General features: G+C 47.7%; 1 protein-coding gene across 5 annotated transcripts in view; it reads right to left on the bottom strand.

The window, feature by feature from the left end:
- Positions 1–23,206, bottom strand: part of ACSL6 (acyl-CoA synthetase long chain family member 6) — a 64,482-nt gene that overhangs the window by 11,968 nt on the left and 29,308 nt on the right. For 3 of the 5 annotated variants that reach the window (XM_054168572.1, XM_054168573.1, XM_009896898.2), the window contains exons 4-14: positions 21,056–21,120; positions 20,556–20,657; positions 20,326–20,425; positions 18,897–19,075; positions 18,348–18,380; positions 17,012–17,063; positions 10,759–10,832; positions 6,970–7,047; positions 4,991–5,125; positions 3,047–3,181; positions 186–281 (exon numbers count right to left, since the gene is read on the bottom strand). In XM_054168572.1, coding sequence (XP_054024547.1) covers positions 186–281; positions 3,047–3,181; positions 4,991–5,125; positions 6,970–7,047; positions 10,759–10,832; positions 17,012–17,063; positions 18,348–18,380; positions 18,897–19,075; positions 20,326–20,425; positions 20,556–20,657; positions 21,056–21,120 — 1,049 coding nt within the window. Of the gene's footprint in view, positions 1–185; positions 282–3,046; positions 3,182–4,990; positions 5,126–6,834; positions 7,048–10,758; positions 10,833–17,011; positions 17,064–18,347; positions 18,381–18,896; positions 19,076–20,325; positions 20,426–20,555; positions 20,658–21,055; positions 21,121–23,206 lie in introns of all 5 variants that reach the window. The other 2 variants (XM_054168571.1, XM_009896899.2) reach the window with 2 other exon arrangements.

Below are 23,206 nucleotides of genomic sequence, written 5' to 3'. Positions count from 1 at the left end.
GCTCCAGAGCTCCAGGGACAACAGGACGCTGGCTCTGCCCCAAACCCTGTGGCTGTTGTTGCAGTAGTTGTGGTGAAGCTGTCCCAACCACAGTTCTGAGGTCCTAGCCCATCTCCTTTCTGACATGCAGTGTGTTTCCAAGCTGGCAGCAGGTGAACATTCTCCAAAGAGCCACGTGAGCCCACCTGGCATCCGAGGGCGGCGCGGAGGAAGCCCAGGACGGTGGGAGACGCAGGGGCAGCGCCCGTCACTATCATGCGAACACAGCCCCCGAGACTGGCCTGTGTGACAGCAGGAGAAGAGAGAGGAGAGCAACTCAAGTTACTGCAGGTGGCAAAATGAGCAGTGCCCCAAGTATTGCTGGTACTGAGAGTGCACAGAATGCTCTCTCTAGAACAGATGCAGGCGTGCTACAGAAATATGAACTGGCTGTGAATCATAGAATCCCAGCATGGGGGTGGTCAGAAGGGACCTCTGAAAATCATCCAGTCCAATCCCCCCTGCTAAAGCAGGGCACCCACAGCAGCTTGCCCAGGATCACAATGGCCAGGTAGCTTTGGAATCTCCTCCGGGAAGGAGATTCCACAACCACTCTGGGTAGCCTGCTCCAGAGCTCCAACACCCTCACACCAAAGGTTTCTCCTCCTGTTCAGATGGAGCCCCTGGGCCTCCAGTTTGTGCCCATTGCCCCTTGCCCTGTCACTGGGCACCACTGACAAGTGTCTTGCCCCCCCCCACCCTTTAGCTCCTTCTGAGCATTGATTAGATCCCTCCCTCAGGCAGCTCTTCTCCAGGCTCAACAGCCCCAGGGCTCTCAGCCTTTCTTCCTCACAGAGATGCTCCAGACCCTCAGCATCTTTGTAGCCTCCACTAGACTCTCTCCAGTAGGGATAAAATGTCAGCTAAATCATAAAAGGTAGATCTAGTGCCCATGTTAAAAACCTTCTGATGTATGGAGGTGAAATTTCCATACCTTTTGGAGGATGTGCAGCTTTGGCTTGACTGCTGTGGCTACCTCTGCCTGGGCTGGCTGAAGTCCTGCAGAGAGGCAGCCCTGGCCTTCAGGAAACACATCTAACTCTGGGAAACTGTTGGGTAAACCCCAGACTCTTTCCCCCTCCAGTCTTTTTTCCCTCCTGCATTTACACATTGTGGGTTTTAATGACGTGGCTGCCAAGCCATCTAAACAACACTGTCCCTTCTTTAGGGCAGATGACCTTCAAATATTTCTGGAGGTTATTACATCAATTCCTGTGTTGCCTTTTACTACTTTCTCCCTTAATTTCCTTGTTCTTATTCTAAAAGAAAAAAAAAATAAAGAAAAAAAAGAGAAGCCAGCAGAAAAGAAAGCAGCTCCTGTTTGAGCCCTGCAGTCTCGCCAGCTCCTGAATCAATATGCAGCCTGCCCTGCCTCGTGTCTGCGCTCCCCTCTGTGCTGCCTGAACTCTGCTGCCTTTGCATACTGAGGACACAATTAATCCACAGACACAAAGTGCAGTCAGTTTCTTTAGTTAAGAATAAAGTGGCAGGTCTCCAGAGAAGTTATCCAATTATACAAAAACAACCCCAAAACAACAAACAAGCAAGCAAGTAATCAGAGCCCTCCTGAAGTCGTACAGAGCCCCCAAAGCTTGGGTTAATGCCAATTCAATATATTTTCTTAATGGAAAGGCACACAGCAGGGCATTCTGATTCCTCTCCCCTCTCTTGTTCTACCAGAGTTTACACCTGCATTTTTCTCTGCACCCTTATTTTTATTTCCCTGTTGTCAAGTTTTGAACTTGCCCAGTTGAAACCCATCCCTAAACCCAGTTGTATCTGCAGAGGATTTGCAGCTAACTTTGGAGCAACATTTCTTTGATGAGTTACTCCTCTTTTCCTCAACACCTTCCTGAATTTCATCCTCAGGCAGAGACAGAAATAGGTTGATGCAGTCCGTTCCCTGCCTGTCACTGCAATGAGCAGGCAGAACCCATAAACCCATTAAGCCCATGGGTGCTCAGTCCCCACAAGGCAGAACACACTACTAATAAAGGAGGTGACAGCAGCCCTGGTGTCAGAGGCTACAGTCCTGTTTCTGGGCAGCTTCACCTGGCATATGCCTCCACACAGTCACATTTCTCCTCAGGGCACAGCTTGTCTCAGAGAACTGCAAAACCAGGGACTGTTCTGCTGAGCAGTGATTTCTCAGCACTGCTGAAGTAGGAATGTGACAAAAGCCATCTCACTCTGCCATGTGTTTCTCTCTTCCCCTCTGGAAATCTGTCTCTAACAGAACTGAAATTCTGGCGGCTTCATCGAATCACAGAATGGTTTGTGTTGGAAGGGACCTTCCAAGGTCACCTAGTCCAACCCTCTGCAGTCACCAGAGACATCTGCAACTAGAGCAGGTTGCTCACAGTCCCAAAAACCTCACCTGGAATGGTTCCAGGGTTGGGAGTTCTACCACTTCTCTGGGTAAACTGGAGTCAGGGTCTCACCATCCTCAATGGAAAACATTTCTTCCTTGTATCCAGTCTAAATCACTGTCTTCCAGTTCAAACCATCACCCCTTGTCCTGTCACAACAGGCTTTGCTGAAAGGTCTGTCCCCAGCTTTCTGATCTCCCCTTTAAGCACCAAAAGGCCGCCAGAAGGTCTTCCTGGAGCCTTCTCTTCTCCAGGCTGAACAAGCCCAACTCTCTCAGCCTGGCCCTCACAGCAGAGGGAGGGGTTCCAGGCTTCCCATCATTGCTGTTCATGGTGTTTAAAAATACATAAGTATGGCAGAAGTTAACAAAAAAAGTTAGTGAAGCAACAATCTGTGCTGCATCTCAATTTCTATTGATTTTTGTCTCTTGTCTGGAGAGATTCCAAACCCGTGGATGTTGTGACCCCGGGCAAGCTGCTGCGAGTGACCTTAGCAGGGGGGTTGGACTGGACGGACCCAGAGGTTCCTTCCTTCCCCACCATGCTGGGATTCTCTGAAGCACACTGACTCTAAGGAAACCCAGTCATTGCTGGAAGAAATGATAGCTGACTTTAGTCTCCCTTCTGCAATTGCTTACCTGTATTTTATTAAAGAAAAGTTTATCCCACAAACTGTCATTGCGGATGATCCCGTTGCGAACTTCAGCCTTTTTCCGTCTCGCTGCAAATTCCAGAATCCAGCGCTTGAGGGATGTGTCTGCCTGGCTGAAGATCTGCAGGAGCAGGGGGTGAGAGGCAGTGTGACACCCAGCAGACAGAAAACATCGACAGCCGGTCTCACCAGCACAGATACACATGCTGCTGAGGCCAGCTGTGGTGTGGGTGCCTGACAGTTAAAGATGACTTCTTTTGGAGAAGTGGAGGCTGAGGGGAGACCTCATTGCTCTCTATAACTCACTGGAAAGTGGTTGCAGTGAGACAGGAGTTGGTCTCTTCTCCCTACTATCAGGTGATGGAATGAGAGGAAATGGCCTGAAATTGTGCCAGGGGAGGTTGAGGTTGGAGATTAGGAACAATTCCTTTCCTGCAAGAGTGGTGAGGGATTGGAACAGGCTGCCCAGGGAGGTGGCAGAGTCACCATCTCTGGAGGTGTTCAAGAAAGGTGTAGAGATGGCACTTTGGGACGTGTTTTAATGGCCATGGTGGTGTTGGGTTGATGGTTGGACTTCATGACCTTAGAAGTGTTTTCCAACCAAAACAATTCTATGCAACCTGAGCAACTAGGAATGAGCAGCTTGAATCCTAGAGTAGATATCAGTGATGAGGTGATGGGGCTGAATTGATCTAAGCTCAATCAGGCACCAGCATGAACAACATCTCCCCAAATCAGAAACCACCAGTGCCCATCCCTCCTGATGCAGCAGAATCCCTAATCCAACAGTCCTGACCTGGGGGAAAAATTAAGTCAGTAGCTTGTGCTTACGCTCTTCTTCAGAGGATGAGTCTTCTGAGGAACAAATATTCCCAACAGGTCAAACAGATTTAGCATGGTGACCAGATGTGCCTGTCTTAACTTCCAAGACCAGTTTGAAAGTTAGTTTGAAAGATCTCTAGATCCAAAAGCCAACCACCTCACATTTATACTACCTAAATCACAGAATGGCTTTAGTTGGAAAGGACCTTAAAGATCATCTAGTTCCAAACCCCTTGTGATAGGCAGTGACAGCTCCTGCTAGCCCGGGTTGCTCAAACCCTCATCCAGCCTGGTCTTAAACGCTTCCAGGAATGAGCTATCCACAACTTTTCTGGACAACCTGTTCCAGTGCCTAACCACCCTCATAGTAAAGAACCTCTTCCTAATGCCCCATCTAAATCTCCCCTACTCCAGCTTAAATCTTCACAGTTGTTTTGCAGCTCCTGATTTTCATCTGCCATTGCCTTCAGAAAATGAGATTTAAGCTCCAAAATTGACTGAAGGGCACAAAAAGCCATAATGCATCCAGGTTTGGCTGGTGTTTCTGTAATGAAAAAAATCCCTCCTGTCTGGAAATGCCACCAGTAACCCCAGTGAGAACAGGGTGAGAGGCTAATACAGAGGGATTCCATAGGAAGATGCAAAAGCCATATCTACCACCTGTGTAAATGGACATGATCTAGATTTAGGGATTGGAGCAGCTGTATCAGTTACAAGAGGGTAAGGATGTGTTTGCAGTGAGGCAGGATAATCCACTCAGGAAAGACCCACCACAAAGGGACATTTGACAAGGGCTTGTGGTGATAGGTCAAGAGGGAATGGATTGAAGCTGGAAGATTTAGGCTGGAGATTAGGAAAAAATTCTTTCCAGTGAGGTGGTGAGACACTGGAACAGGATGCCCAGGGAGTTTGTGGATGTCCCCTCCCTGGAGGTGTTCAAGGGCAGGCTGGATGAGGCCTTGAGCAAGCTGGGCTGGTGGGAGGTGTCCCTACCCATTACAGGGGGTTGGAACTGGATGATCTTTAAGGTCCCTTCCAAGCCAAGCCATTCAATGAACCTATGAATCTATGAAAGTTGTTATTCCAAAGAGAGCAAACCAAAGCTTACCTTATCATACATCCTGTTCAGCAGCCGTGGCACGACAGGGAAGATGGTTGGCCTCAGGGCTTTCATATCATCAGACAGCAGGCGAATGTCTCCTTGGAAGAACCCAATTCGCCCTCCATGGCAGTACACCACAGACTGAAGGGAAGGAAAAAAGGAACCTCATGTAACCTCTTTGCTTCTCATTTCCACTGCACAGCATCCCTCCCGAGCGTGAATCTGCCTTTCCTGAAGGCAAAATGGGGCTTTAGCAGTATAGATCTAAATAACGTAACCACGAATTTTGCACTGAGCAGAAATGGACAGATAGTTCTGGGCACTTCTCAGAACTGGCAGTTCAGCAGCCACCAAATCTGCCACTGTTTCTGGAGGAACAAGGCTTTCAAGAAGGGATTTCCCTTCATCCCCTGCATACAGGGGACTCCCATCCCTGGAGGTGTTCAAGGCCAGGTTGGATGAGGCCTTGAGCAACCTGGCTTAGTGGAAGGTGTCCCTGCCAACGGCAGGGGGGTTGGGAACAGATAATCTTTAAGGTTCCTTCCAACCCAAAGGATTCTGTGAATCTATGACTCAGTGAAAAGTCCAAGTTATGGTCAGATTTTTGGATCTGAACTTCTCCTGTGAAGCCCAGACCTATCATAGCAGCTCGCAGCACGAGGACCTAGTGTCAATAAATGCATGCATATTAAAAACATTGTAAAACACACTGAGCAGCAGCTGATTTTTAGGTGTTAATACTTTAGTTTTGTTTAAATACAACAGTAGAGACTACGTTAGCAATACAGCGCCTCATCCTGTATCCCAGAAAGAGAAACCCACTTCATCAAAGGTGCCTTACTTGCATGGGAAAACACAGATCTACAAGTTTTGGACTTGGAAAGAAACAGGCCACTTTGATCAGACCAGAACAGGGCTGGTTGGGTGGCATCAGGCAGGGCAGGCAAACTGGCAGCTAGCCAGGACTAGTCACAAACTGGGCAAATTGGCATTTTAGCACTTGAGAGTGTTTGGACACCAGCATCACTGCCCTGCTTTTGGAGCTCAAGTAGGAGCAGGCATCCTGAGCAAAACACCCCCCAATGCCAGGAGCTGAGCCTGGGCCAGTTTGCTTGTTTTTCTGAGCTCTGCAAGGAGCAGACTGAGAACATTAGCTCCCCAAAATAACTTAACTACTTTAAAATTCCTTAAAAGACACACAAGTTTTTAACAGGGCAGATGTATTATTTCTGGCACAGATGTCACTGGGAAGTGAGAGGCTCATATTTGGAGGCTTGTCTACCTCCAAAAGTATGCTTTCAGCCCAAAACAGCTCTCTCTGAGAAAGAACAAAGCTGCAGCTGAATCCAGACCAAACCTTCACCTGTTGGATCAGTTTATTTTGAAGCTTCTCAAGCCAGGAGAACTGAATGTGATAGCCTCAACTGACTTCTCTTATGAAGAAAGGCTGATGGACTCAGGGCTCTTTAGCATGGAATAGAGAAGGCTGAGAGGCCAGGCTGGATGAAGCCTTGAGCAAGCTGGTCTAGTGGAAGATGTCCCTGCCTATGGCAGGGGGGGGTTGGAACTGGATGATCTTGAAGGTCCCTTCCAACCCAAACCATTCGATGAATCTCTGAATCCTGGAATGGCTCTGGACTCACAGCCATGTCACTGGGACCAGAGGCTTGGCTCTGGTGTTATGCAGGTGGCACTTCTGGAGTACAAGCTTTTTTTTAGTGCTACAAGATATTGCTGGTTATTTAGTATTTTATTCGTTTTATGGCTTTGGCTTTGTTGTTTTTTTTTGTTGTTGTTTTGTTTCTGGTGTGGAAAAAAAAAGATGCTTTCCACTGCCACTAGGACCTTACCTGTACCATTCTCTCAAACATGTGTGCTAAAGGCAAATAGGAAATGTGTACATCCTCACAAGTAGGAGACCACTGACTCTGGAAGAAAACAGAAGGAGCCCCAGGAGGCCTTGTCAGTTCAGGCAGGATTCTTACCTGTATAACTCTTTCAAACATGTGAGCCAGAGGCAGGAAGGAGATGAGCACATCGTCCTGTCTCGGAAAGATCACTTTCTGCAGGTGAAGGGCATGGGAGACAGAAAGGAAAGAAACACTGACAGGAAGACAACAAGAAAGTCATAAAACAATAAAAAAGAAAAATGGCACCAGAGGAGCAAAAGGGTAAAGATTGTCGAGAGAGGAAGGGAGCAGCGTAGGAAGGGAAGCGTTAAAGCCACAGCGTCAATGACAGCTTGGTTAGCAGGAGGAGTAGAGAGCACGAGATGGACACAGAGGGCAATGGAGAGGGCTCTCCATGGCAGGAGGCATATCGTGTCCACACAGCTGGAAACAGAGGCTCACCCTGGCAGAGAACCCAGCTGGTGTTCTCTGCTCTCTACCACAAGGTGCTGAGGCCATGGCTTGCACTCTTGGCTGGGTAAGGACCAGGAGGAGCGTCCTGCAACTCAGCAAGGCTCTCCCAAGGTTCTCCCACATTGTACAGAGCCCATCAGAGAATCACAGTGCTACCAGAGGCAAAGCTAGAGAATGGTTTATTTTTTTTTCTTTTCCTGTGATTAATCATTGCTTTGAATCAGAATATGTTGGGAAAATTACTGATTTTCTTGTTCAGATGCAAAAGCTAATGATTTCTGTTAGTGCTCCTCCTAACCGTAAGGGATTAAAATGGGATTTTTGAGGGCATTATTGCTGTCCCATAGACAGGTGCAACAAACCCAAGTTTGCTAATGTTTTAATTCTCTTGCAGGCTGCAATAAAGACCCTGAGAGCTTTACCTGATCCATGTCTGAAAAGAAAATTTATCCCTTCTGTCCTCATTGCCAAGGGTGAAGCATGCCATGATATTATGGATTGGATAAACTGAAAGCATCGTTACCCACTGGCCCCCACCAAGGGCAGTGGTTAGTGGAAAATGGGTATAAAATCTATAAGCTGTCAGAATTAGCTGTTTATAAATCATTATGACACCCACTTTGCAACTCCATGGCTGGGTCAGAATTGTTAGGCTGGATTGAGGCACAGGGATTTTCTTCCTCAGGGGGTATTTTATCGAAGTTAAGTGCAAGTCCTAGTTGGATAGTCCCTCCCAATTACTACCTAGTGAAGTCAGACAGGATTGACCTCACAGGCATTTTCAGCATCATCTTTCAGATTATTTTGTGTCTCAGCCTCTTTTATTTTATGTTGCTTTATTGGGTTTTTTGTCTTTGCAAGTCATAGTTGGATAGAGTCGTTAGCCATTGGAATGGGCTGCTCAGGGAGGTGGTGGAGTTGCCATCCCTGGGGGTGTTCAAGAGGGGATTGGACATGGCACTTGGTGCCATGGTCTAGTAGGCATGAGGTCTTGGGTGACAGGTTGGACTTGATGATCCTTGAGGTCTTTTCCAACCTTGTTGGTTCTATGATATTCCCTCCCAATTATTACCTACTGAAGACAGATAGGGTCAACCATGCAGCCATTTCCAGCAACTCACTTCATATCATTTTCTGTGACAGCCTGGTTTAGTCTAGTTATTTGGTTTTGTCTGTGCAAGTCCTATTTGGATATTCTCTCCCAATTATGACCTACTGAATTCAGAAGGGATTGACCATGGGCATTCTTAGCAGTTCATTTACTATCATTTTGTATCTCAGCCTACTGTTATTTTATTACTGTTTTTTGCCTGTGCAAATGGTATTTGATAACCCCTCCCAGTTATTACCTCCTGAAATTAGACAGGGTTGACCTTGCAGGCATTTCCAGCATCTCAATCCAGTTTATTTTGTGTGTCAGCCTAATTTATTCAATTTCATTTATTTCATTTATTTCTATATTATCTTATGTTATTTATTCTATTTAATGTTATTATTTGTTTTGCCTGTGCAAGAACCCTTTGGATACCCTCCCTGCCTCCCCCAGTTATTACCTACTGAGATCACACAGGATTGACCACGCAGGCATTTTCAGCATCTCATTTCAGATTGTTCTCTGTGTCAGCCTGAACAAAGTCATCAGAGCCTGCAAATCTATTTAGATATTATTTCAAACTGGCCTCCTTTTCTGCAAGCACAGTAATGTCAAACCATCAGCATCACTATCTGTGCTGCTTTTTTTGCTGTTGTTGTTTGCTTTTTCTCTTGACATAAGTGCCCAGACAACAAATAATTTGCTTTCCAACTGGACCAAAATAATGACCTTGAATATTACTTCACACTTGGCACAGTTGTCCAGTTAAATATAAAGAATACAAACAGCTTCTTGGCGTTTGAGAACGATAAATAATGATAAATCTGCAGGTTCCGTTTAAAAATGGTCCCTTTATAAACAGCACTGAGCCAGGCAAAACTGGCACAGGAGCCTGTAAACAGCAGCTTGACCACACTTGGCAGCTTTAGGTCTTTTTATTGTGTTAATTCATACTACTTTTATGTATTTTGCACTTTACTTGGTTTCCTGGCTGTGGCTAGGTGTTGCCTTACTCTTGTGAAGCACTTACTCTCCCCAACAGCACTCTGGTGCCTGAAGCTATCAGATTTACAACCACTTACATCAGACATACGTCTCAACCTGATACCTTTGAGATTCACCAGAGAGTCCCATGGCCGTCAGTGAACCCTAAACCCATTCCTGAGGGCCAGCCCTGGAAGATGCCAAGTTCCCCTCAGCTCCCTCTAAATCAATTCTCTTCCAAAATAAATGTTCCTGCCCTTTGATGCTCAGGGCTAGCTACGCATCAGCTTTCATCTGTGCGGTTCTGTGATCTCCTTGCCCCTGGACCCAGCGAAGCCTGAGGGCTGGCTGCCAGAAGCATTTCATCCTGCAAGGAGTCACCACGCTGCAAACCCTTGGACATGTGAGTTCAGTGGGGTGCCTCGCTGCACGTGGCACACTTTCGTTAAAGCACTAGTCTGGAAGTCTGAGAAAGTTCAAGGATTAGGATCATAACACTGCAGTGTTCCCAGCACCAGCAATAAAACCAGTAAGGAGTATCTGGTAGCAAATTGTCCATTGTAAATTGTGTGTACATTACTACATGGTGGAAAACCCTCTTTACTCAAAAAGAAAAACAAATTAACTAGTTCTTTATCTTTGTTAGCTACAAGCTGCATAAAACCCTTAATATCTTGTGCTAAAGCAGTCCTGCTTCCTACATAGTTTCTGAAACCACACTGCATCAAACATACTATCCAGGTACTTGGCCAGTGCTATCCTCTACTGAAAATATAAGAGAAAGTGAGATATACTCTAATATCAATTAAATTAACCATTCTGGTAAAATATTCACCTGTTCCTATATATATTTATGCATAATTTTATACACACACACACATATATACATGTGTATATACATGCACACATATATACATGTGTATAACACTTCAAATGCAGAGAGCTTTCAAATAAAGACATGTGGGCACAATGGGACTCAAAAGAACACAACTGAACCCTCTGCTCCTTTGTTCAAGCACCATTTTCATCTGTGCAGGGCTTGTTTGATCTCCTAATATCTTCCAAAGACGTCGATTAACTGATTTACAGGAGCCAACGCTGCTCCTCAGGAGCACTTTTTGCCCTACAGAGCCAGGGAGCCAGCACTGGGAAAGGGATTTAATGCCCTCCAGTGCTCTAAGCTCAGCCTTGCTCCTATTTCCATGGATTTAACCCTCCTAATGAGAGAAATTTCACCTCCTATCTGCAAGAGCACATTTCCAGCCCAGGCAGGCACACGGCTTAACCCACACACACTCTGCGCATGGCAACATCCTCTAGGTCAGGGTATTCACCTCTGTCACTTTCAAAAAGCCTGAAAAATCAGCCACCACGTTCCCATGGGTCAGCATAGCACCTTTGGGGTTCCCTGCAAGGAAAAAAAGAGTTGTGTTAAAAGAGGAGCCAAGTAGGATTTCCAAAAGCTTAACAGCAACCAAACTGAGAAAGGGTTCAAATGTTAAGTTCTCTTCTGGGACTTTTCAAACCTAGGTAATATTCAGAGTAAGTTCTGATGTAATATGTACCAGAAGCACTTAGTTCAATGCTCAGCATTGAATGAAATGGTGCTGTAAACATGAATAGTTCTGGTGAAGAATCTGGACAACAGCTTCCACCAGAAACAGTCCAACTGCAATTTATGAGAATGCTCAGATGGAGCAGCTTGGTGAGCAGGAGCATCAGACCTGGCTGGTTGCTCCCAGCCTTTCCAGGTAAGATCTGGTTTGCCTAAAGATTGTTCTCAGCCTCTCCAGGTAGGACCTGTTTCAGACAGATTTTTTGACTAAAACTGATCTTGAATACAAGCCCCATTTCAGAAGCTGTTAAGCTTTTACTTAGCCACTGTGCAGGAGAACCTGAATCATGCAGAGACCAGGCAATATATGGCAAAAATTCAGCTACAAGACGACTGTATGAGAATGCAATTAAGAGGAATCATTAATATTGGCAGCAGCAGAGCAGAAGTATCCTGGAGACAACATCAAACCCATTTAGGAGTCTCCATGCTGCACCTGCAGCATTTCATCCATTGCCCACTCGGGCAGCTCCACACCATCAGCACTTCCTTCTCCACTCTTTTCTTAGCTGGGAGTTCCCCTTCACACCCTGATAAATCATCTGCATTTCCTATCTGCTCATACACCAGCATTTGGTGTTTGTGAAAGAGCAGAAGCAGATGCTGAAACCAATGGCCAACATAAACCAGAGCCAAGAGCTCTGTTCAGCATGGGCACACGAGACTTTACATGCCCTCCTGTCACAGAACTGTCCCTTTGCATCAGCCTCAAAGGGTTTATTTCTGACAAGAAGGCGTAGCTCAGTTCAAATCAGCCTCTCCCTCTCCAGAGGGTTTTTAAGCAGATTGGTTTAATTCGATCCCACCGCTGCAGCACACTTCCTGCTGCGCCGAGCGGAAGCAGATCAGAGCAGCTTTACCTGCAGGTGACCTGCACATGCATGGCAGGCACAAGGATGTCCCCAGGAGCTTTGCAACACTTTTACAGGTAAGCAGAGAACCACAGAAAGGTTTTTGTTGGAAGAGAGCTTTAAGATCATCAAGTTCAACCATTAACCCATCAGTGCCACTAAATTGTGTCCCTCAACACCACATCTACACAGCTTTGAAACCCCTACAGGGATGGGGACTCCACCACTACCCTGGGCAGCCTGTGTCAGGGCTTGACAACCCTTTTGGGGAAGAAACTGTCCCTCATGACCAGCCTCAACCTCCCTTCGTGCAACTTGAGGCTACTTCCTCTTGCCCTATCACTTGTTCTTTGGGAGAAGAGACTGATTCACACCTAGCTCCAGCCTCCTTTCAAGGTGTTGTAGAGAGCAATGAGGTCTCCCCTCAGCCGCCTTTCCTCCAGGGTAGACAACTCCAAGTCCCTCAGCTGCTCCTCACCAGCCCTGTTCTCCAGAGCCTTCCCCAGCTTTGTTGACCCTTCTCTAGACACTCTCCAACCCCTCAATGTCCCTGTCATAAGTCACCCAAACCCCACAATGGATGCAACAGACTCACAGAACTGTAAATCAGCCAGAATTTCATCCTGCCTTGCACAGATTAAGAGAGGGCAATGGTGTTTTGTGAACCAGTTTCAGCACAGGAAAATGTGTTTCATCTTCTGAGTTCTAGAAAAGTTAGCAAGCTGAGTCCCTGGCAGCCCTTCAGTGCCAGCACACAGCCAGGTGGCACAGCCCAGCTCAGCTCCTTGCTCCAGGAGCTGTGGTGCTGAGCCCTGTGCCTTGCCAGCATCTCTGACATCTTCTCTACCTAGCCTTCTCAGATCATTAAATGAAGGCTCATACAAAAGCAGTAATTATTGCAGGGGTTTATTGCATTAAAGGAGGACATTCTAAACACAGCCTGTTTTACTGAAAATCTGGTGTTCCAAGAGCCCTGCAGTGATTCAGTCCCAAAAATCTGGTGTTCCAAGAGCCCTGCAGTGATTCAGTCCCATCCACTTGCAGATGAACACAATGCACAGGATGTTTCTTTGCTCTCATGTTTATGCTCCTCTGAAGCTCAGAGGTGAAGCTGGAGCTGACAGGTTCACCAACAACTGCTCCTGTCCCAGTGTGTTGTACCAGGAGGCACCAGCTCAGCCAGGCAGGTTTTGTCCCAGGGTTCTTACTTTCACAGCTGGGTGCACAAGAGAATCCAGACCTCTAGAGAACTCCATGAACCAACATCAGGTGTAAGTACAAACCCAGTAATGCCTGTGTTATTTCAGCTGTCCAGCCAATCCCTTTGCTCAGCCCTCAGTGTTGTATAAATAGCTGCACTCTTTCAGCCTTGCACAAGTTTCTTTGTGTCAGCAGCCCACAGGCCACTCACACACTGGTGGAGGAGACAACATGACAAACTGCACCCTCCTGCTATGCCAGCAGCAGACCTGCCTTCTGCACCTTAGTACAGATATTTGGGGGGGGATGATTTCTCAGATGCATTGAGCCTCAGACTTGTTTATTTAATCCACCTGACTTTTAAGGTATATCCCCTACCTCTGCTCAAATTGCCATGATGTGCCTAGAAGTAGAGGGACCATGCTGGCTCTTTCCCCTATGTTCCCACTAACAACAGGTCCAGCATCCCAGAGATGCTGCAGTGGTAACGGTGTCAAAGCAGAGCAGCAGTGTTAGAGCCAGGAGAGCCTTCTTCAGGAGAAATCCAGAACCAGCCATGCTGCCACGGGAGAGCTGCAGCTGTTTGGGCTGGGGGATAAATCTTTACCTTCTCTAGTTCTTCTGTTTCATTAACCCAGCAAAACAGTGCCACTTGCTATGAGGCCCTTCCCAGACCTGCCACTCTGAGAGAAAAAGGTTACAGAATCCCAGCATGGTGCGGGTTGGCAGGCACCTCTGGAGATCATCTAGTTCAACCCACCCAGAGCAGCTTGCCCAGAATCACAAGGTCCATCTGGAAGGAAACTCTACAACTTCTCTGGAGAGCCTGCTCCAGGGATCCAGCACCCTCACACCAAAGAAGTTCCTCCTCCTGTTCAGATGGAGCCTCCTGGGTCCTAGTTTGTGACCACTGACTCTGTCCTGTCCCTGGGCACCAGAAAAAACAGTCAGTCCCCATCCTCTTGCCCCCCATCCTCTAGCTCTTGCTGAGCATTGATCAGATCCCCTCTGGGGCTGCTCTTCTCCAGGCACAACAGCCCCAGGGCTCTGAGCCTTTCCTCCTCACAGAGATGCTCCAGTCCCATCAGCATCTTCATAGCCTCCACTGTAGTCTCTCCAGTAGTTCCCTCTTGAACTGGGGAGCCCAGAAGTGGACATCTTGGCAGGCTGGCAATGGCACTGCTTGCTTCTTTAAAACAAACCAAAAAATGAAGCAAGGCTTGTACCATTGCTCTCCTATCTGAATTTCTTCATACAGACCCATCTTGTGATTGTCCCTCCAAGGACATGGGTGCAGTGTGGTCCCAGTCAGTTCATAGCCTGGGTGTGGCAGATTGCCCTATCCTAGTGCCAGGCTGGTTTGACAATTTTCATAAGCAGAAGAAGAACATTTTCCACACCACTAAACACCTCTCTCAAGAAGCAGCTCCAGCACTAGCTTAGTGCTGTGATCCATTTGGGGATGCAAATTCTTCCCATCCCACGGAAGCCTCTGGCACTTGGGCACATGCACTGGCAGGCTGTGAGAAACCACTGGGAAGCAATTGTTATCCAACTGGTTACAGGTGGATCCTTGAAGAAATGCCAGTTTGCTTCTCTGGAGCAATTATATCCTGATGGTTTGGGGTCATCTGTGTGCTTCTGTCTTGTTTCTGAGTGCTGATGATTTCTTGGTAAAACAGAAGTTGATCTTGTGAGCTGAGCAATCTCAGGCTCTCCCTTCTCCCTGGGGAGGCATTTGGGCATCTGATCCTATCAAAGAAAAGCACACATCAAAGTCCATTTCTGGGATTGTTTATCAACAGCTAAAATAGTTTCCAATTCTACAGTTTCCAGGTTACAAACGTTCTAGCCAAGGTTTGTTTCCCACCACACAAAAATATTTAGAGCCCTTCAGATCTGAGAGAGCCCCTGAGAACAAAGCTGTTGGAAGTTTCTGAATGGTCACTAGCAATAGTCTCATGTGGGCTATACTGCAAGTCAAAGTTTTGATATCAAAACACAACATGGAAAACAGATCAGAGTGTTGATGGAAGGGCCAGATGTGAACCACCAGCAGTAGAGGATGGGCTGGTGGTGGAGTCACTATCCCTGGAGGTGTTCAAGAGGTGATTTAATGTGGCACTTGGTGCCATGGTTTAGTCATGAGGTCTGTGGTGACAGGTTGGACTTCATGATCTTTGAGGTCCCTTCCAACCTTAGTGATTCTGAGATTGCTCTGGGAGGGTTTAGTTGCAAGTGACAATTTGCTGTCTCTGGTTTGGATGGGAGAAAGCCAATGAGCTCCCTCCTTGTCCTGCCCAAGGCCAGAAATCATAAAATAGAGCCACAGAATTGTTTGATTTGGAAAGGCCTCTAAGATCATCCAATCCAACCATCAACCCAACACCACCATGGCCATCAAACCCTGTCCCCAGGTGCCATGGCCACACATTTCTTGAATACCTGCATGGCTGGTGACTCCACCACCTCCCTGAGCAGCCTGTTCCAATGCCTGACCACTCTTGCAGGAAAGAGATTGTTCCCAATCAGCTGTGGTTGCATTTGCAACTAAAAAAAGGAAAATAACAAAAATCCCTTCTACAGCTGAAATTTTTGGTTGAGAAAGAAAAATGTCAACAAAAATGTGACTTGAAACCCACAATTGCTCTGCACTTGAACCTCCACACAAACTGCAGCTGTAGGCACAGCTCCTTTGGTTCCCTGCAATTCCCACTTGTACCTAGTTTGCTTTGTTCTGGTGCAACAGGTGCTCACATCATGAATGGCTTTGATGTCCCTATCCTGCACTGGCTTCAATCTTTTCCTGATGGGACTGGGCAGGACCACAGGCTCCTTTCCCACAGCACCCTGCCTTGGGCACTCTGAAGGCCATGGATCTCCAAACTAACAACAATGCATGAAGGTTAAAACTCCAATATATTTAAAATGTATTGCCTATCTATATATAATTGTAAATTAATATTTAATTGTAAATTTAATAACAGTTAATACATCCTGAGTTTGTACTTGGAACTCAAAGCAATTGCTCACCTGATCTGCAGTGCAAGTCTTCTCCAGGAGGTGGAAGATGAAGATGTCCTCTCTTGCTCAGCCTAACCTTCAGGCTTTGTGCTCTCCTTGCTGAGCAGCACAAGCAAGTCCCTTCCTGGGGGACATCTTCTCCTTGCCTACAAGAGTGGAGGCCAAGTGGAGGATGCTTTGGGGTGGGACCAGGCGTTAGTCAATCCTGAGAGCATGAGTGAAGCTGGGAGAGCTGCTCCAGGTCCTTCCCTGAATACCTCTTTGGTAGATGTTTTGGACATCAGGTTCTCAGAGCAGGAAATTCCTGCAAGCTATATGAAAGCCATAGTCTGGAGAGGGGAGAAAACACTGCATCTGCTAAAAGCAGGCAGGGATATGCTGCTGCTCCTCTCCAAGACAAAAGGACAGAGGCACGTGAGCACTGGCAGCTAGGGCTGTCCCAGTATGTGGTGCCCCAGAGCCAACCCAAGGAGATAAACACAGGAGCAAACTGGGGCAATGCTGCAGAGCAGACAGAGGTGCTGAGGACACTGGTGGGGCTGGGGACACTGGTATGGTTAGCATACAGAACGTGGAAAGCTGTGGAGCCGCATTAGCTAAGGTAAACACCAACCCATCGAGCACTTCACAACCACACTGCACACTGGGAGGCAGAAACGTGGGCAAATTTCCAAACCACTGGAAAATCATCCTGCCAAAGGGTATGTCAGGGAACTCAGGTGGAAAAGAAATACATCAGTATTTTTAATTCACAGTGTGTATGCAGAGAGACTCTTGAATAGCGAACATGCACAGAAATATCACTGCCACGGCAGAACAACAGCAAGTTTGCACATATGGAGATGGGCTTAGTAATTCACGTGGTCATCTAATTCAAGAATAAAATGCCTCTTTTACCTGTAGTGCCACTAGTAAAACAGACAATGGATAGGTCTTCAGGTCGAGGAGGCTAGAAGTACACAAGGAGAAGAAGAAAATCCCATCAGTCAGCTGCAGAAGGGGCCATGGCAGGCTGCTGGCATTCTAGAAGCTTAGAGCTGAAACATAATTGATTGGATCTTTGCCATGAAACCTTTCATTCCCCTTGGCAAATACCAAAGACCACCATAAAACTCTTTTTATCAGGTTTCTGCAGTTGATGCAGACTCTCTCCCTGCCCTACGTTTTGCTCCAGCTGCGTTAAGGCCACGCTTTAGCATAAGACGACTTTGATGGAACATCTTGCAGTTCATATTTCAAAGACACTACCTATACCTGCAGGGCTCTGTGTGTGTGTGGAAACTTGAGATAATTTACTGATTTCCAGGAAAAAATCTGGAAAGCTGTGGTTATCCACAACAGCAGGCAGCTTTCTGAACCTGCAGCTTGCTCCCATTCCCAGTGGTACCTCTGTTCTCAGAACCACTGCCTGTGTGGGCTATTTTGGGTCTCAAATAAATAGATAAGGAGCCTGAAAATCAGAAGCTGATTTTGCACAAGTGTGAGCAGCCAGTGGAAAAAAAACCACCATTGATTCAATTTTCCCAAGACATCCCAGAGAAATGCTGTCAAGTCCTGTTTCTGATCTACAGAAAACCTACCAGGAAGCCAAGGGTGAAAACACATCCTCCCAGTGCTGCCTGGAAGGAGTGTGACACGACAATGGCATTTAATTACTGTCCCATTAACATGCCCAGCAAGGATGCACCATCTCAGTTAAGTGTCCCAGGTGGAGAGGATGAAGCAAATGCATATCTCCAGTGGATGGTATCAACACACCCTGGGCTCCTCCACTGCTTTCCTATTGGAGAGGGTTGGAGGCGACTTTTAAAGCTCATCCAGTCCAACCCCCCACAGTCAAGCAGGGACATCTATACTAGAGCAGGTTGCTCACAGCCCCAAACAACCTGACCTGGCATGGTTCCAGGGACAGGGCAAGTCCCTCTGTGGGCAACCTGAGCCAGTGTCTCACCACAATCAGTAGAAAAAAATGCCTTCCTTCTCTCCAGTCTAAATCTCTATCTTTCAGTTCAAATCATTCCCCCTTGAACTGATCATGAGGCACTGCCCCTCAAGATGCACGTGCTTCCAGGGGTGGGACTGGATGATCTCCAGAGGTCCCTCCCCAACCCCTACCATTCTGTGATGATGATTCCTTCTGCCCAGAGCAAACCCTCCCCTCTGTCTTCAGTGGAACAGATGTGACAGAATCAGCTGCAGTCAGCAGTGGGAGAAGCGGCTTCCCAACACTCACCACGGGCACGTGTCGACTCTCACGGCCACAGTCCTGAAAGAGATTGAAGTAACAAAACTGATTTCCACTTTCATTCCTGGGCTGTAGCCCACTTGTCAATAGTCTGCAAACCATGAAGGGAGAGATGAGCTAGAGCAGATTGATGTGTGGCTAACACTTGGGTCATCTTCTCTACCCAAACATTCCTGCATTCATTGCAGTGCCATCCTTGGGTTGGTTGAGCTGGATCCAGACTGTTGCATAGAAGTGTAAAGCTGTAGGCTTCCATGTAGGAGGACAGTGTCTCAAACAGCAACCTCCCTTCTCAGGCTTAGTGAGCAGCTGATGTCTTATTTGAGCAGGAAGGTTTGAAATGTTGGCTCCTAACAACAAGGAGTAACAGTGCAGAGGCAGCTGCACTGAGCCACACATCAACATCAACACCATGAGCTGCTCTTTTGTGCTCTCCAAGCACTGAATCTGCCACTCCATTCACAAGCACCTGTCTATTTTACTGTCTCTTGACAGGAACCACAAAATACAGCAAAAAGAGAGGAAGAGCAAACTCACCTCCACCTCCTGCATGGTCTGGATGCGAACCCCACACCTCCTCCCTCTCTCCATCAGCTCCTTCTCAAAGGGGTCCATCAGGATGATGGAGCTCAGCCCTGGGGTTTCCCTCCTCTCCACGTGGTCCAGGAGTATTCTGGCTTTTTCAGGTTTGTCACAAATGACTGTGGAAATGTCAGCTGGAAGGAAAGCAGCCAAATGAGCCATTTGTGGTCAATGATGTTTTTTTCAATGCAAGGCTGGCTGCTGGCTCACAGCTGATGTTGTATCAGTTCTGATATTCCAGGCTAACGTCAGAGACCCTGGAATATACCATTTACTTCCCTTAGAAAACCAGTGCCATTGTAGCTAACCTAAAACAACCCCAAAGCTGCAGCTGACAACTACAATTCATTCTGGGATTCAGTTCAAAAGACTAAAATTTCTCACCAAGTGGGCTAAAAAAACTAGGAGGCAAAACACGAAGCAGCACGGGAGTGGGTGGCTGTGGAGTAATTCCCACAGCCAGAGCAGCCTCACCCATGGTTCTGCACAGCCAGGCATGTGGGAGATGCAGCAGAAGCAGCCCTGACCCAGCATGGGGTCACACAGTCCTCACAGAACTCTCTAAGCTGACTTCAAGACACCCAATAACCCATGGACAACAAGTTCTCCATGGGTCAGCAATGTGCCCTTGTGGCCAAGAAGGCCAGTGGGATCCTGGGGTGCATTAAAAGGAGTGTGGCCAGCAGATGGAGAGAGATTCTCCTCCCCTTCCACTCTGCCCTGATGAGGCCACACCTGGAATACTGCATGCAGTTCTGGGCTCCCCAATTCAAGAGGGACAGGGATCTGCTGGAGAGAGTCCAAGGGAGGGCTACAAGGATGATTAAGGGACTGGAGCACTGCCCTATGAGGAGAAGCTGAGAGACCTGGGGCTGGTTAGTCTAGAGAAGACTGAGAGGGGATTTAATCAATGTTTATAAATATCTGTGGGCTGGGTGTCAAAAGGGAGGGGACAGGCTCTGCTCAGTTGCACCCTGGCATAGGACAAGGAGCAATGGATAGAAACTCCAGCACAGGAGGTTCCACCTCAACATGAGGAGGAACTTCACTGTGAGGGTCACAGAGCACTGGAACAGGCTGCCCAGAGAGGTTGTGGAGTCTCCTTCTCTGCAGACTTTCAAGCCCCATCTGGATGCATTCCTGTGTGACCTGTGCTCTGGCAGGGGGGGGTTGGACTTGATGATCTTCGGAGGTCCCTTCCAACCCCTAACATCCTGTGATCCAATGACTAAAATCATCTGTGTTTTGGAAAGCAGAAGAAAAGGAACCATTCTGAGCAACAAAACTTGTTTCTGAGCAGAATACATGAGTGGTTGGACTTGATATCTGATAGGTTTCTTCCAACCCCAGCAGTTCTAAGGTTCTACATCAGGTTTGTTTGTACCTGTGTTGACGATGTAGCGAATGGCTCCGGGACCTAAGGTGTCATAGAGGGGAACCACCACCATGGAGTAGGTGTAGCAAGCCAGCTCAGAAATGATCCACTGCAGGAGGACATCAAAGCATGAATGTGAGAAGGGGGCCATGGCAGCAGGTTTAGCACACTTGAGAGCAAGCTTCAAGAACGAAGCAAGCACACAAGTCAGGAACATCAAGCTGAACTTCAGATCTCACCTCTGGACGGTTTTGAGCAAAGACTCCAATGAACTGCTTTGTGGATGGCTTGCAGCCCTGCAGGAGAAGGCCTGAACCCAGAGCTTCTGCTCTTTCAGCCACCTGAAATTTGGAGAGCAAAAACAATACTTCAGAAAGCGGAACATAAGCAACACCAAACTCAGCAAGACTTTTGAAGGCTCTCAAAAGATCGTCTTCGCTATCTAAAGGTCAAATGCTTTATGTTATCTTGAGCCATCAATAGCTGACCAGCAGCTGACTTCTGGTTGGCAGTGCCCCATGGCTTTGGAGCATGTCTCTGCTGCTGTCATGAGCAGGCTGATGGCACTGAGCTGGCCCCCAAAAGCCAACCCACTGCAGTGTACCCAACCAGGGGAAGTGGGAGCCCTTGCATGGCATGGTAGCTTTCTCCTGGTCTAGCATGTGTGTAACCAGTGGGTCCTTCTGCTGGGCAGGGCAAGAACACTGGGAGGGAGGAGGGGGGTGCATTTCCAGCTCACCTCCTTGTAGGACAGCCACTGGTAGGGCTGCTTGGGTTTCCTGAAGCCCAGGCAGGGGCCATTTTCTGGAAGACACAAGCAGAGATGATGGAGTTACCAGGAGTTAATGTGCTGTGGGGATGCAGCAGAGCCCTCAAAGAGTAAATCCACTGTTATCAAGGTTGGTTCTTGCTCCTGGGGCAGCACTCACAGCAAGGCTGATGCCATTAAACACATGGGTACAGATAACCTGAGATGGGCTGCTGGGATCTCCCAGACAGCCACTTCAGCCTCCTCCCTGAGGGAACAGCAGCAGTTTGCCCCAAAACAGCCTCCTTAAAAGACATTTCTCCAAAGATGGGCTGAGCATGAGTGTCTGATGAGGGCTTTCATCCCAGCACAGGCTCCCACTGCTTGCTCTGCCTGTTGATTTAAACACTTCAAAGTGAAAAGCGCTATTTTTGGCACAGCCTGCTCTGGAGGGGGCTAAGGCGATACACAACAGTTGATGACAGGAGGAATATTTGAGAAGTGTAATTAATTTGCTAGCTGTACTTACCTGCACAAGCTCCACCCCCCTCCTGAGCTGGTGATGTACCCCCATCCTCTGGTGTGAAATATTTGCAATTCCACAGAGGCTTCTGGAGCTACCAAAAATAATCTATGAAACTGGTGTGTTGAGTAAGGCAGCAAATCGTGAGCAGCCAGCACAGAAATAGTTATGGTAGAGCAAGGGAGAGTCATCATGACTTTTTGGAGTGGGAGATGCTGTCTCACAAGTGTGTGAGAACTCTCTGATCCATCCTGGGGTAAGGGCGATGGACTGATAGACCACACTCAGCTTTCCTAAGAGCTGTTGGCAGAGTCCTTTACCCTGCCATGTTGTGGAATTAACAGGTAAATCTCTCTGGAATGAAAGAAATAAAGGGAATAAAGGGCATTCTGAAGGAATGGTTAGGCATTGGAACAGGCTGCCCAGGGAGGTGGTAGAGTCAGCGTCCCAGGAGAGGTTCAAAAGACATGCAGACATGGCACCTGAGGACATGGTTTAATCATAGAATGGTTTGCATTGGAAGGGACCTTAAAAACCTTCTAGTTTTAAACCCTTGCCAAGGGCAGGGACACTTTCCACCAGCCCAGGCTGCTCAAGGCCTCATCCAACTTTGCCTCGAACACCTTGAAGGAAGGGGACTCCCACAACCTCCCTGGGCAACCTGTTCCAGTGTCTCCCCATCCTCACTGCCAAGTCTAAATCTCTTCCAGCTTCAATCCATTCCCTCTCATCCTATCACTACAAGCCCTCCCCAGCTCTATTGTTCTTCAGGCAAGGAAGGTTGCTCTAAGGTCTCCCTGGAGCCTTCTCTTTTCCAGCCCCAACTCTCCCAGCCTGTCCCCATAGGGCAGGTGCTCCAGCTTTTGGATCATCTTCATGGCCTCCTCTGGACCCAGCTCTTTGAGGTCTTTTCCAGCTGAAACAATTCTGTGCTTTTATGTAAGCTGGAGGAGTGGCTGGTGAAGAGGCAGCAGCCAGCAGAACAAGCCCCAGCATTTGCAGCACCAGAAGAGCTCAGTTGGGTTCCATGCCCAGATCAGCCCCGTTTAATGTATTCATAAATGTTCTGGAAATGAATAACGCCTGATGAGCTTTGCTGAGGCTGCAAACTCAGGCTCCTAACTGTCTGCCAGCAGCAGCAGAAAGATCTCGTGGCACCAAGAGGCTGCACAGGAAAATTCAGTGGCATGAAGGACAAAGTAAGACACGAGGCAAACCATAACCTTAATCATAACCCACCCCTGCCCCCCTCCAAAAGCAGCACTCACACTACCATGGGCAGCCCAGGCTGCCCTACCTCTCACTGGGCCTCCTTCTTCCTCAGCCTCTACTCCTTGGACCTCCAGCTCACTGAATCTGACACTTTGCTGGCCTCTGCCCTTCAGACATCCCACCCTTTGGACCTTCACGTCCAGGGCTCCTTTCACTTTGTTTCCTCTCCACTGGCCTCCACTCTTTGGGCTGCCCATTCTCTGACATCTCCACTTGCTGAGCCTCCCACTCCCTGTTAGGGCCTCCCATGCTCCTTAGGTCTTTGAGTCCAGATGGGTCTCTACACCGTTTGTGCCTCCCACTCTTTGGTGGCTCCTGCACTCTTTCAGCCTCTACCCTCTCTGAGC

The sequence above is a fragment of the Dryobates pubescens genome, chromosome 16 (assembly GCF_014839835.1).
Source record: "Dryobates pubescens isolate bDryPub1 chromosome 16, bDryPub1.pri, whole genome shotgun sequence".
In the NCBI taxonomy this organism is placed as follows: Eukaryota; Metazoa; Chordata; class Aves; order Piciformes; family Picidae; genus Dryobates; species Dryobates pubescens.
Note: the sequence above shows the minus strand (reverse complement) of the source record. Positions and strands in the feature narration are given on the sequence as shown.